At 53.1% G+C, this 12,167-nt stretch overlaps 1 protein-coding gene across 1 annotated transcript in view; it reads left to right on the plus strand.

Annotated features, from left to right (window-relative positions):
- LOC138066510 (otoferlin-like) overlaps positions 1-12,167 on the plus strand; it is an 84,221-nt gene that overhangs the window by 41,522 nt on the left and 30,532 nt on the right. The window contains 8 exon segments of the mRNA XM_068936379.1: positions 3,576-3,649; positions 5,477-5,603; positions 5,908-5,962; positions 7,681-7,812; positions 8,306-8,368; positions 9,274-9,428; positions 11,060-11,180; positions 11,764-11,864. Coding sequence (XP_068792480.1) covers positions 3,576-3,649; positions 5,477-5,603; positions 5,908-5,962; positions 7,681-7,812; positions 8,306-8,368; positions 9,274-9,428; positions 11,060-11,180; positions 11,764-11,864 — 828 coding nt within the window.

Raw genomic sequence — 12,167 nt, forward strand, 5'->3', positions numbered from 1 at the left:
CACAAGGCCCAGCACCTCCAACACAATGCCCAGCTCCCCTCTGCACCCCCAAAACAAGGATAGCACCCTGCATGACAAGCCCAGCACCTCGAAAACAGGCCCAGATCCCCTCAGCACCCCCAACACAAGGCCCAGCACCCCCAACAACAAGGCCCAGATCCCCTCTGCACTCCCACAAGCCCAAAACAACAAACACACAGCCCAGATCCCCTCAGCAGCCCAAACACAAGGCCCAACACCTCCAATACAAGCCCCAGATCCCCTCCTCACTCACACAACACGCCCAGCACCCCCCACACAAGCCCAGATCCCCTCTGCACCACTATGACAAGTCCAGCACCCCCAACACAAGGCCCAGATCCCCTCGGCACCCCCACAACAAAGCCCAGCACCTCGAAAACAAGCCCCAGATCCCCTCTGCACCCCCACCACAAGCCCAGCATCTCCAATAGAAGCCCCAGATCCCCACCGCACTCGCACAGAACGCCCAGCACCCCCAACACAAGGCCCCGATCCCCTCAGCACTCCCACAAGCCCAAAACAACAAACACACAGCCCAGATCCCCTCTGCACACCCACCACAAGCCCAGCACCTCGAAAACAATGTCCAAAAACCCTCAGCACCCGCACAACAAGCCCAGCACCCCCAACACCACACCCAGATCCCAGTCAGTACCCTCATGACAAGACCAGCACCCCCAACACAACACCCAGATCCCCTCTGCACCCCCAAAACAAGGCCAGCCCCCGCAACACACGCCCAGCACCTCGAAAACAAGCCCAGATCCCCTCTGCACTCCCACAAGCTCAACGCAACAAACACAAAGCCCAGATCCCCTCAGCACCCCCAAGACAAGGCCCTGCACCCCCAAGACAAGGCCCAGACCCCTCAGTATCCCTATGACAAACCCGACACCTCCAACACAAGGACCAGATCCCTTCAGCACCCCCACCACAAGCCCAGCACTCCCACCACAATCCCAGCACTCCCAATACAAGGCCTAGATTCCCTCAGCACCACTACGACAAGCCCAGCAATCCCAAGACAAGGCCCAGACCACTCAGTACCCCCACGACAAGACTAGCACCCCCAACACAACGCCCAGATCCCCTCAGCACCGCCCACCACAAGCCCAGCACCTCCAAAAGAATGATCAGATCCCCTCAGTACCCCCAAAACAAAGCCCAGCACCCCCAACACCACACCCAGATCCCGTTCAGTACCCTCATGACAAGACCAGCACCCCCAACACAATGCCCCAGATCCCCCAAAACAAGACCCAGCACCTCCAACACAACGCCCAGCTCCCCTCTGCACCCCCAAAACAAGGCCAGCCCCCGCAACACAAGCCCAGCACCTCGAAAACAAGCCCAGATCCCCTTAGCAACCCCACAACAAGGCCTAGCAACTCCAACACAACGCCCAGCTCCCCTCTGCACCCCCACAGAAAGCCCTGCACCCGCAACACAAGCTCAACACCTCCAAGACAAGCCCCAGATGCCCTCAGCACTCCCACAAGCTCAACGCAACAAACACGAAGCCCAGATCCCCTCAGCAGCCCCACCACAAGCCCTGCACCCCCAACGCAATACCCAGATCCCCTCAGCACTCCCAACACAAGGCCCAGCAACCCCAACACAAAGCTCAGACCCCTCAGCACCCCCACCAGAAGCCCAGCATCTCCAATACAAGCTCGAGATCCCCTCAGCACTCCCACAAGCCCAACACAACAAACTCACCGCCCAGATCTACTCAGCACCCCCAAAACAGGGCCCTGATCCCCTCTGCACTCCCAAAACAAGGCCCAGCACCCCAAAAACAAGACCTAGCTTTCCTCAGCACCCCCACAACAAGCCCTGCTCTCCCCAACACAAGGCCCTGATCCCCTCAGCACCCTGCATGACAAGCCCAGCAGTCCCAACACAATGTCCCGATCCCCTCAGCAGACCCACAAGCCCAGCACCCCCAACACAAGGCCCAGATCCCCCAAAACAAGCCCAGCAGCCCCATAAGAAAGGTCCAGATCCTCTCTGCACCCCCGCGACAAGCCTAGCACTCGCAACAAAAGGCTCAGCACCTCCTGCACAACGCCCAGATCCCCTAAGCACCACCATGACAACCCCAGCACCCCCAACACAAGGCTCAGCTCCACTGAGCAGCCCGAAAACAAACCTAGCACCCCCAACACAACAAGCAGATCCACTCAGCACTCCCAACACAAAGTTCAGTGACCCTCAGCACCCGCACAACAAGCCCAGCACCCCCAACACAAGGCCCAGATCCCCTGAGCAAACCTATGACAAGACCAGCTCCCCCAAAGGGCACGGAGGAGCTGCCCTCCCTCACTCTCTGTGTGGCTCTTGTTGCCACAGCCTCCTTCCTTCCCCCCCGGCAGACGGGGAGCTTTGGGCAGAGAGGCGGGAGGCAGGGTTAAGGGGAGGCCTTGGCTGCAGAGGTCTGCCCCTGCGGCAGGTGCTGGAATGGGGAGGGCACTAGTGTGTGCCTGTGGCCTGTGCAGATGCCCCAGGAGCAGGGGGAGGTACAGGCCGGGGCAGAGCAGGATGCAGCCCAGAGGCAGAGAGGTGGGCATGGCCGTGCTGAGCTGCCGAGGCCAAGAAAGGATTGTGGGGGCGCGTGCTGAAAAGAGGGCAACAGCAACATCTGCACTGCACAGGCAGAGCCGGATGGCTCTGTTTTGGTGAAAACGCACCTGTTCTTGTCATGGTGCAGTGATGAGCTGCAGAGCACAGCAAACAGACGCAGCAAACAGACGCAGCAGTTTGCACAGCAGTGTCTGGGCTCTGCCTGGGCCTTTTGTGGGCCTTGTTGGAAGTTGGGGAGGCTTTCTGGGGACCCCCGAGGAACTAGACGGTGCTTGCTGCTAGCAGGAAGGGAGAGCTAGGCAAGGACTACTGCAGGGGGCCTTGACTTAACTTCTCCTGGGAAGTCCTAGCTAGGTGGGGCTGCTGCTAACGAGCTCTCTGGGCTGGCCTGGTCAGAGGGAGTTGGGGCTTTTGTTTCAGGTGGCTCCTGATTGGGTGGGTCAAGCACCCTTGTGAGTCACTGCTGGGCAGAGGCCTATGTAAGAGCCAGGCCTAGAGCCCAGCTCCCAGAGTGGGGCCAGCAGAGGCAGCAGTTTGGGCAGCAGGCAAAGAAGGTGCCTCTCCCTTTTCTGCAGTGGTGTGTCCTTCCTTGGGGCATGGTCATGACATGCTGCAGAGCACATTCCCCAGTGGCTGTTGGAGGTGCTGCCTCAGCTGTGTGTGAGACTTCAACCCAGACAGACCCTCAGACAGCAGATGCAGCTCTGCAGGTGTCAGGCTGCAGGCAGTGCCTGGGGCCTTTCTGTGAGGCCTGGGCTGACAGTCAGCTCTCCTGTGCAAGGTGTGCTGTGGTTGACCCTTTGTATTGCCAGATAAAGGAGCTGGGGGAGGAAGTGAGCAGGAAGTTAGCAGTCCCTCTTCTAACCTCAACCATTCTGTGATTCTGTGAAACCTCCTGTTGTCCCCTGTGTCACAGAGAACACCACTAAAAGTACAGGATACAATGAGTTCTTTCCCACGTCTTCTTCCAGAGCTGGGAAAGGAGTTTTTTCAGCCATGAAGCTTGGCAAGACGCGTCCACCAAAGGATGATCATCAGAAGCAAGGTAGGTGCTGGGAGGAGGTTGTTCCCTGATCCAGTACTGCTGTTCCAGGAAAGCCCCTGGTTCCATCCACTTATGGATGAGACCGACCCTGACCCCTCCCCCCCGGCCCTGTAAGTGGCACACATCAACGCTGTTGGTAACTCAGGGATTAGGCAGGGAGCATTTGGTGGACAGGGTGAAGGCTGGAGAGAGGGTCTCCATGGGGGAATCTGGGAAGCAGGGATAGATGGAGAGAGCCTTACACTGAAGGCTTTGCCAGATCTCACCCGCTTTGTGAGATCATGGTGAAACCTGGAAGTCAGGTGGGCAGTTTCTGGCTTATTTTAAGGATTACTTGCAAGTGTAAGAGCAAAAAGCGTGATTTAGCCCTTTCACTGCTTCTCTGTGATGCATGGAGACCCGCATGAATAGCGTTGCAGCAGCACAGTGAGAGGTAGGGCTCTGTTGCCTCAAGGTTGTCCGTTCCAAGATCTCGATACCTGCTACAGTGCTGAAATGGGACACCTTTCTGGAAAGGCAGAAGGTGGTTAGCGATCGGAAATTTGTTGTTGTTTCCATTCGGCTCAAATTATGATGTTTCAGTGACAAAGAAATTGAGGAATGCCTTTTTGTGGAGGAAGACCAAATGTTGCTTTAGATATTCTTCATGGGCAAATCTTTGTTGTTCAGCCAGCTTTTAAGAGAAGAAAGGAGGGATTTGGCCTGAGACACTATAGAGGTAGAGGCCTTGGCAGACTGTAGAGGCATAATACTGAAACCTTGGTGATCTTCCTGCCCTCCCCAGTGAAAGGGTGTTCTTGTGGTGAAGACTTCACCTAAGGTGATGAGGAAAGCCATCTGGGATGCAAAGGCATGAAAAGGCTGTACTTCCAGATTGTGGAGTACATTCACATGTAGATTTACCAGTGGTGGGGGAACAGTTGCAACAACTGTTCATGTGGTCATTGCCTCACAGCTGTGTGTATCCTTCCTCCCCCTTTGCCCTCCACAGGGCGTGGTCCTCCCAGCATCCCTCCTGAGTGGTGGTCTGCTTCTTTCTGCCATCCCAGGCAGATTGCCAGTTCTGCTCAGGTCAAACAAACCCACTGAATCACTGCAAGCAGAGCTGGGAAGGTGCTGGTCTGTCCCTCCACCCACACGTGGCAGGATGGAATCTGCTTAGGTCCCTCAGTGGAAATGAGGACACTCTTTTCACACACAACTTGCTGCAGTGCCTCTCTCCACCTAGGAAAGCTTTTCCTAACATCCAGCCTAGATCCCCCTCACTTCAGCTGAAGCCCAAGGTTATTTCTGTATTATCTCACAGAACCGGGCCAGACTATGGTGAAGCAACTGATCCAAGTCTTGGATTAGCCACGAGGTAGGAAACCTGTTTCCCAAAAGCGATGTCTGTGCTCTATGCGTGGTTTTGGTAGTATTTCCCCCTGTGCCAACGAAACAAACCAGTGACCCTAAAGCAGCTCCCCACCTCCCTTCATCCTCAGCAGTGCATCACCTTATGGCAGTTAGAGCTGCAGCACATGTTCACATGCTCTTTTACCTCGTGAAGTCTGCATTGCTCATTTGTCGGATTTCAGTTTTCCAAAGCTTATTGCCTTCATGAAACTGTGCTGGCACACAGCACAGGTGGAATAATGTGTCACGCTACGCAAACCTCTTTTAAAATCCATTTTAAACCAGGTTGTCTTGACCTGACCAGGTGACCACTGTTCTTTGTATTACCAGGAGAGGTTGATAGGATGTATTGGTTACCTTTCTCGGAGTCTTTAATTATCCACCGAGTGGAAACAACAAGAGACGTTCTTTTGTCTGTGTGCCTTTATGCAGAGGAACCTGCTGTTTTGGAAGCAGAAGACCTGGGCCGAAAAGCCATGAGACTAGGAGGTGGACTGGACCCAGACACAGTCTCCTTGGCTTCCGTCACGGCTGTAACCACCAGTGTCTCCAACAAGAGGTGAAGGCCAGATGTGAGCTTGTGCAAGCCAGGAGGTGATGGCAAACTCTCAGACGTGCCTGCTCCCCAGAGCCATGTGTTCCCTGAGCTGAGATATGTTGGAAATCACGTTGCCCCATGCAACTGTTTTCAGAAACGCTTGAACAAAGAATGTTCAGTGGCATTTCACAGCCCCTGGAGTTTATATTCCTCTCATGCCAAGGGAGCTGGCACTGCGAGGAGTAACGCTGGGAAATGCTCTGTCACAGTCTGCAGTGAGTTCATCTGTTGTTTGACGGAGGTCTTTTTTCCTGCCCTTTGGAAGGTCCAAGCTTGATATCAAAATGGAGCCGAGTGCTGGGAGGCCGATGGATTATCAGGTAGGTGACAACGCTGTGCCCCCAACTTCAGCTCGGGGGGTTCAGAGCCCAGAGAGAGACCATTTCACAGGGAGTGTTTAAGGGGAGGAAGAGGCGAGTTGAGAACTTTTCTTTCACACTTTCTTGGACCACAACTATCAGCAGAGTAGTTCCTTGAGGAGCTGAATCTCTTAGTTGAAGCCTTTGTCCCCGATGGCCTGTGGGACAGCTCTGGGACCAGGAGGAAGGACTGACAGTCACTTGAGCAGGCCTAGGCTTGCTGGAGTCCCACCGAGGCTGTGCCTCCTCCCCGTGCAGCAGGTTATGGACCTTGGCATGGCGTTGTTGGGAGCGAGTCCAGCGCGGGTTTCAATGTACTGCGCTCACAAAAGCAACTGACAATTTGTTTGTTAAGTCTGAAGGCTGGCTCACGTGTGAACGACTGTTTCAGGTATTGTTCCTGTGGGAGGATGACTTTCAAAAAGCTGGTGTTTAAATGCTAGAGTGATAAGCTATAGCTTAAGTAGTTAACTGGATTTGCTGTCCATTGTGACAAGCCCAGAAAGCCCAGCTTAATCAGGGTTTGAAGCAGGCAATCTCCAACACAGTTCTCTTAATTTCCAAAGGCTTTCAGTACCTGTTTTAGCGTTCCCAATTGACACGAGGCCTGGCTGGCAGTACTCGTTGGATTTCCTCTGGTAGGTTGGTGCCTGGTTGCTGTTATCTTGTTCCTCTTCTCGCTTTCCCTGAGTCATGCTGATTCGGCAGCCGTTTACTTTTCTGTCCTTGCGTGTTAGTGCAGTAGCACGTTCCTAGGGATGTCTGGGACCAATGCAAATAATGATTTGTTGTTAAAGGTTTATTGTAGACCACTTACGGCGTCCACTTCTAAATCCCACGAGAGACCAGTTGCCATCAGAAGATGCAGTAGAGCAGTATGTGGAAGAGGTTTAATTATACGCATAAAAAGCCTAAAGCAAGTTGCGAGGACGACGAGGACTGAGTGTCCCTGGTTCTGGAATAGTATAATCAGAATGTAAGGAGGAGGAGGAAGGTGCAAGACGAATTATGTGCAAGACAGAGCAAGAGGTTCAGTTAATTGGCCAGTGCAAACAGGAGTATCACAAGGCTGCTCTTCATTGGGAATGGTGAGGGAACAGAGCAGTGACCTTAGCTGCTTACCTCCTCAGAAGGAGTCTGAGAGTATTCGCACCTACCTTGCTGCGCTTTAAACGAGGAAGGGATTTGAGCTGGGTTTGTTAAGCTGGTGCAGCTTTGGGTGAGGGGTAGGAGGTTGCATTTGCAACTCAGCTCCTCTGCAGTAAGTCAGTTTGTGCAGCAATCAATGCCAGGCAGTCTTGTCCTCTTCTTTAGAGAGCTCAGCTGTCTTTTATGAGCGGTTTACCCCTTGTATTTTTTAGCAGAAGCAAGTTAAGCCAGTTAGGGCATCAGTAGCAGAGTGTCTGCTCCTGCAGCTTAGCTAAATCTGTTCAACTTTGTGCCTTACGTGCTCTTGGAGCAGAAGAGCCATCTGAACGGACAGGGCTGCTCTGATGCGCCTACCTCCCATGCCATGCCGCAGCGCGCTCAGGCTTGTAGGAGCAGCCCTGTCCCTTTTGTGTGATGAAGAGAGATTACCCAGCTGCCACCCCGGCACTGAAAGCACCTTGGAGAGGAGAGCCAGGTGGAGACACAGTTTAGGGCAGCCAAGGTGGAGGTCCATGAATCTCTCTCCCCAGGTCAGCATCACAGTCATTGAGGCACGGCAGCTGGTTGGGCTCAACATGGACCCCGTGGCCTGTGTGGAGGTTGGAGATGAAAAGAAATGCACGTCCATGAAGGACTCGACTAATTGCCCTTACTACAATGAGGTGAGCTGGATTTTTCCTGAGGCGCTGCTCCAGAGGCTTGTTGCTCCTCAAGGCCTAGACTGCAGTTTGACAGCAAATTACATTTATTTGACTTTGGTTTTTCTTTTTCTTCTGTTACCTTTTGCTGGAGTAAGATGAAATCAGAAACCATGCAGAAGGAGGGATGAAACCTTGGCCCTCTGGTATTTTACAAAATGGTGACAAAGAACCAAAGCAAGACAACCCCTCACTTGATCAGTTTCAAATTAAATGAGCCTGTGCCCACTTTCTGAGTCTTTCCAAGAAGTTAATGCTTTATTTTAGTTTCTCAGATCACTGATGCTGTCAGTTGTTGGGCTGACATGGGTCCCTCTGCAGCTGTGACATGAACTGCAGGCTGTTCCTCTGCCCAGACACGTCTCTGTTGGTGGGATATGGACCATAATGTTGTCCTTCAATTCAGAAGGAGCCCATGCCTGCTTCCCTGCTTTCACGCATGCTCCTTCTCTTTCAGTGCTTTGTCTTTGATTTCCATGTTCCCCCAGATGTCGTGTTCGATAAGATCATCAAGCTGTCCGTAGGTGAGCATGGTTGTGTTGCCCTTTTCAGTGGGCTTTGGTGGAAACCAACCCATTTTACTTACTTGTTGGGATGGATTTAAGACCCTTGATGCGAGACCTCTGGCAGGAGCGGAGGTGCTCAGTCCCTCTCTCTGAGCCCTCATGTCCTACGAGCCTCACCTCCTTTGCAGACCCCTCCAGTCCCTCTGTCAGTGTCCTTATTGCTGCAGCCACACCCCCCTCCACTCGTGTTCCCTCTGTTGCTCTGTGGCTGCTCTCTGGTATTTCCTAGCTAGGCAAAACTAAGCCTGTCTCAGGATGTCTCTTTAGGCTTGGGGAGAAGCAAGAGCTTCCTGAGGCTGCCAGTGGATTCCCTGAAGCATGAGGGTGGGTACAGCTCTTGAGGAAATTCAGAGTTGTAAATAATGAGAGCAAAACAGAGGCTCCAGCTCTCCCCAGAGCCGCAAAGGAAGACTAGGAAGGAGATTCGTAGATTCACAGATCAAAGCAGGCTGGCTAGGAGCATCCACATCTATCCCATGCATAGTCTGGCTGTGTAATTTCTCCCAGGAAGGGAATTAAAGCATAGATTTCAAGCATCTTTGAGACACTTCCTTGAGCAGAATGTCTCAGTGTTTGGTGCCATAGTAGCTGGAACACTGCATCTTGTTTCAGAGATGATTTTTTTTTTTTACTTTTTTTTCCTATTGAATCCAAGTGTACACTTGCTTGCAAGACTGCTAAACAAGAGCTGCCAACCACACTGTGCTTCATAGAGTGATTATATCTCCTGCCCAAACTAAGCAAGATGCATCAAATCCTTTAGAAGGGTTCAGTGTCAAACATTAGAAACAGCCCTACCCCTCCCAGCATGCCTGGGCAGAAAAAAAGCTCTGACTTGTTGTTCTCCCTCGCTTTTCAGGTGATCCACTCAAAAAATCTGTTGCGCAGTGGGACTTTGGTAGGCTCCTTCAAGGTGGATGTTGGAACTGTTTACACCCAGCCTGGTATGTCACCACAATTTGCAAGGGGTCATATAGATGCCTACCTTCACCATCAAACAAATGTCTTGGCAAGGTAGCCAGGCAGTCACTAGTTTCCTTTGGCAACACTTAGTCAACTTAATTTTAGTATCCCAGGTGCAAGCATGTCATCTAGGCTCCTTCTGCAGTCCGAAAAGAGCCCTCAGCCTCTCCAGAAGATGGTATATCCCATTCTAGGATAAGGCATAATGCACGCAGGTAGAATTGTCCTCAGATGTGCCATTCTCTCTCCACTGACCTCCTAAGAAGCTTAGATTAGCTTGCTTAGGCAAGATGTTGACCTTTCCGAGAGCTGAAGGTCTAGCCCTGTGTGGCTGGCCTTTAGACCAAGACAGGAAGATGCCCAGTGTGCAAAGAAAGAGAGGTTAATTAGAGCTTCTGTGAGAATGTCATGTTGCTCACTGATTTTGTAACCTAAGGGTGATTCCAGTTGCAGCAGGATCTGCAGTGGCTTTATCCAGGGTGAATCCTGGCTCACAGCGGATGCTCAGGCTGCCTTGGGCAAACCAGAAGCATGAACCTGTTCTGCAGGGCATGCCTGCGATCCTGGCTCTTCCCCCCCCTTTTCTGTGCCATGACTATTGTCTCTCCATGCCACGTCCATCCCACAGACGAATGGAAATCTGGCAGCTCTGCAAACAGCAGAGACCTCTGCCTGTTGTGAAGGCCAGGGGGGTCTATAAGAAATGCTCGCTGGCTTTCAGAATAGGGTGTTAGTGCTTTGGTTTCACTTGTGCTCGCTCATGGTGTCTGCCTGCATGCGCTGTCACACTGGAGCACCTGGCCAATGCATGCAGCCCCAACCCTCCCTGGGCAGAGGCAGGGGTTAACCCAGGCAGGGCATGCCTGGGGGCAGTTTGGGTGGGCCTTGGCTGGGAGGGGAAAGTTTCCCCCAGGCATGGCTGGCCCAGCTGTGGACTTGGGTGGGGACCGGTCTGGTGCTAGGAATCACAGAATGGTTGTGGTTGGAAGGGACCTCTGGGGATCATCTAGTCCAACCCCCACCTCCGCTCAACCAGGGTCACCTACAACATTTTGCTCAGGACTGTGTCCAGATGCTTTTGAATATCTCCAAGGAAGGAGAGTCTGCAGTCTGTCTGGGCCACCTGGTCCCGTGCTCTGTCACCCTCACAGTCAGCAAGTTTTTCTTCCTATTCATATGGAACTTCCTGTGCTTCAGTTTGTGCCTGTTGCCTCTCGTCCTGTTGCTGGGCACCACGCAGAAGAGTCTGGCCTCCTCCTCTCGACGCCCTCCCTTCAGATACTTGTCCACATTGATGAGATTCCCCCTCAATTTTTTCTTCTGCAGGCTGAAGAGTAACAGCTCCCTCAGCCTTTCCTCCTAGGGGAGATGCTCCAGCCCCTTCATCATCTTAGTGGCCCTTTGCTGGACTCACTCCAGGAGCTCCATGTCTCTCTTGTATTGGGGAGCCCAGACGTGGACACAGTACTCCAGATGTGGAAGGGTGCTAGGAGAGATGGAGTCTCTGTCCTTGAATGTGCAATTCATATATGCTACTCCCAGCGCCTTTCCTCTTGGCCTGACTTCATGTATATCCATTTCCCCATCCCAGCGCTCTGACATGCTGAGAGAGGTGGGGGGCAATGGCCATTCCTGTCTGGGAGTGGTCCTACCACAGAACATCCTTCTGCTTCCTGTTGCAGGAACTGCTTCCACGTGCCATACTTTGAGAAGAAGGCCTGCAGGTACATCAAGAGCTGGTGGCCAGACCAGCGCCGGAGACTGTATAATGCCACCATCATGGACAAGATTGCAGACAAGGTGGTCAGTATGTGCTGGGGATGGAGCTGGCTCAGGGGATGGGGTAGGCCATTCCTGGCACATCCCGGCTCCCTGCATGTCTCTGCAGCTTGTTACAAAGCAGGGCCAGACCGTTGCAGAGAGCCTTTAGCAAACTCATGCCAGGAAAGAGGAAGCTCCGCAATACTAAACACTCCACAGAATGAATGGCCAAACCCTGGGGGTTGAATGAATTTTGGTGTGGGTCAGACCCAGAGTGTCCCCCAGAAGGCTGAAGGAAGGTGGGAGACTTTACCTGCCTGGACTCCTGGAGTGAGCCCCTTTTGTGGCAGAGCCTCCTTTGTAGCCTGAACTGATTGCTGAGGAGCCTTTGTGATGCCTGCAGGTGGAGAGAGGTGAAATTCACATCAACTGAAGCCAACCTCCCCCAGCCAAACATGTGCCAGAGCTGAGCTCTGTGGCAGGAAAGCCTGGAGAAGAAGCAGGTGTGTGCTATTGGCAGTGCCAGGGCTGCTCTTCATGGAGTGGCTGTGGTGCTAAACCTCAGCCTGCTGTGGGGCTCTGCTCCACTGCCCCCTTCACTGCTTCCCCCCCATTGCCATTCCAGGAGGAAGGCCTCAGTGATGTGCAGGAAACGATCAAGAGTGAGAAGCCACAGCTGGAGCGCTGGCTCCGAGGGGTCCTGGAGGAGCTGAGCAGTGGGTGCTTGTGAGTAAAAGACTAGCAAAAGCTGCCCACCACAGACCTGTGCTCTCAGCCGGGATATGGGCAAGATCATGGGACTGAGAGCATGAGCTCCCCTTGCGTTATGCTCCGAGATGACAGGCAATCATTTTCTTGGCTTAGCACACCACCATATTGATTGTCTTCTGCCTTGGAGCATGGGCAAGGTGGTACTCGCCTCTGAATTCCAAAGACCCCCAGCCAGTGATGAAAGCCACACAGACTCAGTCTTGTGGCCTCCACAGGCTAGTGCCTGAGTGGTACCTTCTCCTCATGCACGTCATTGAG

The sequence above is a fragment of the Struthio camelus genome, chromosome 3, assembly GCF_040807025.1.
Source record: "Struthio camelus isolate bStrCam1 chromosome 3, bStrCam1.hap1, whole genome shotgun sequence".
Taxonomy (NCBI): domain Eukaryota; kingdom Metazoa; phylum Chordata; class Aves; order Struthioniformes; family Struthionidae; genus Struthio; species Struthio camelus.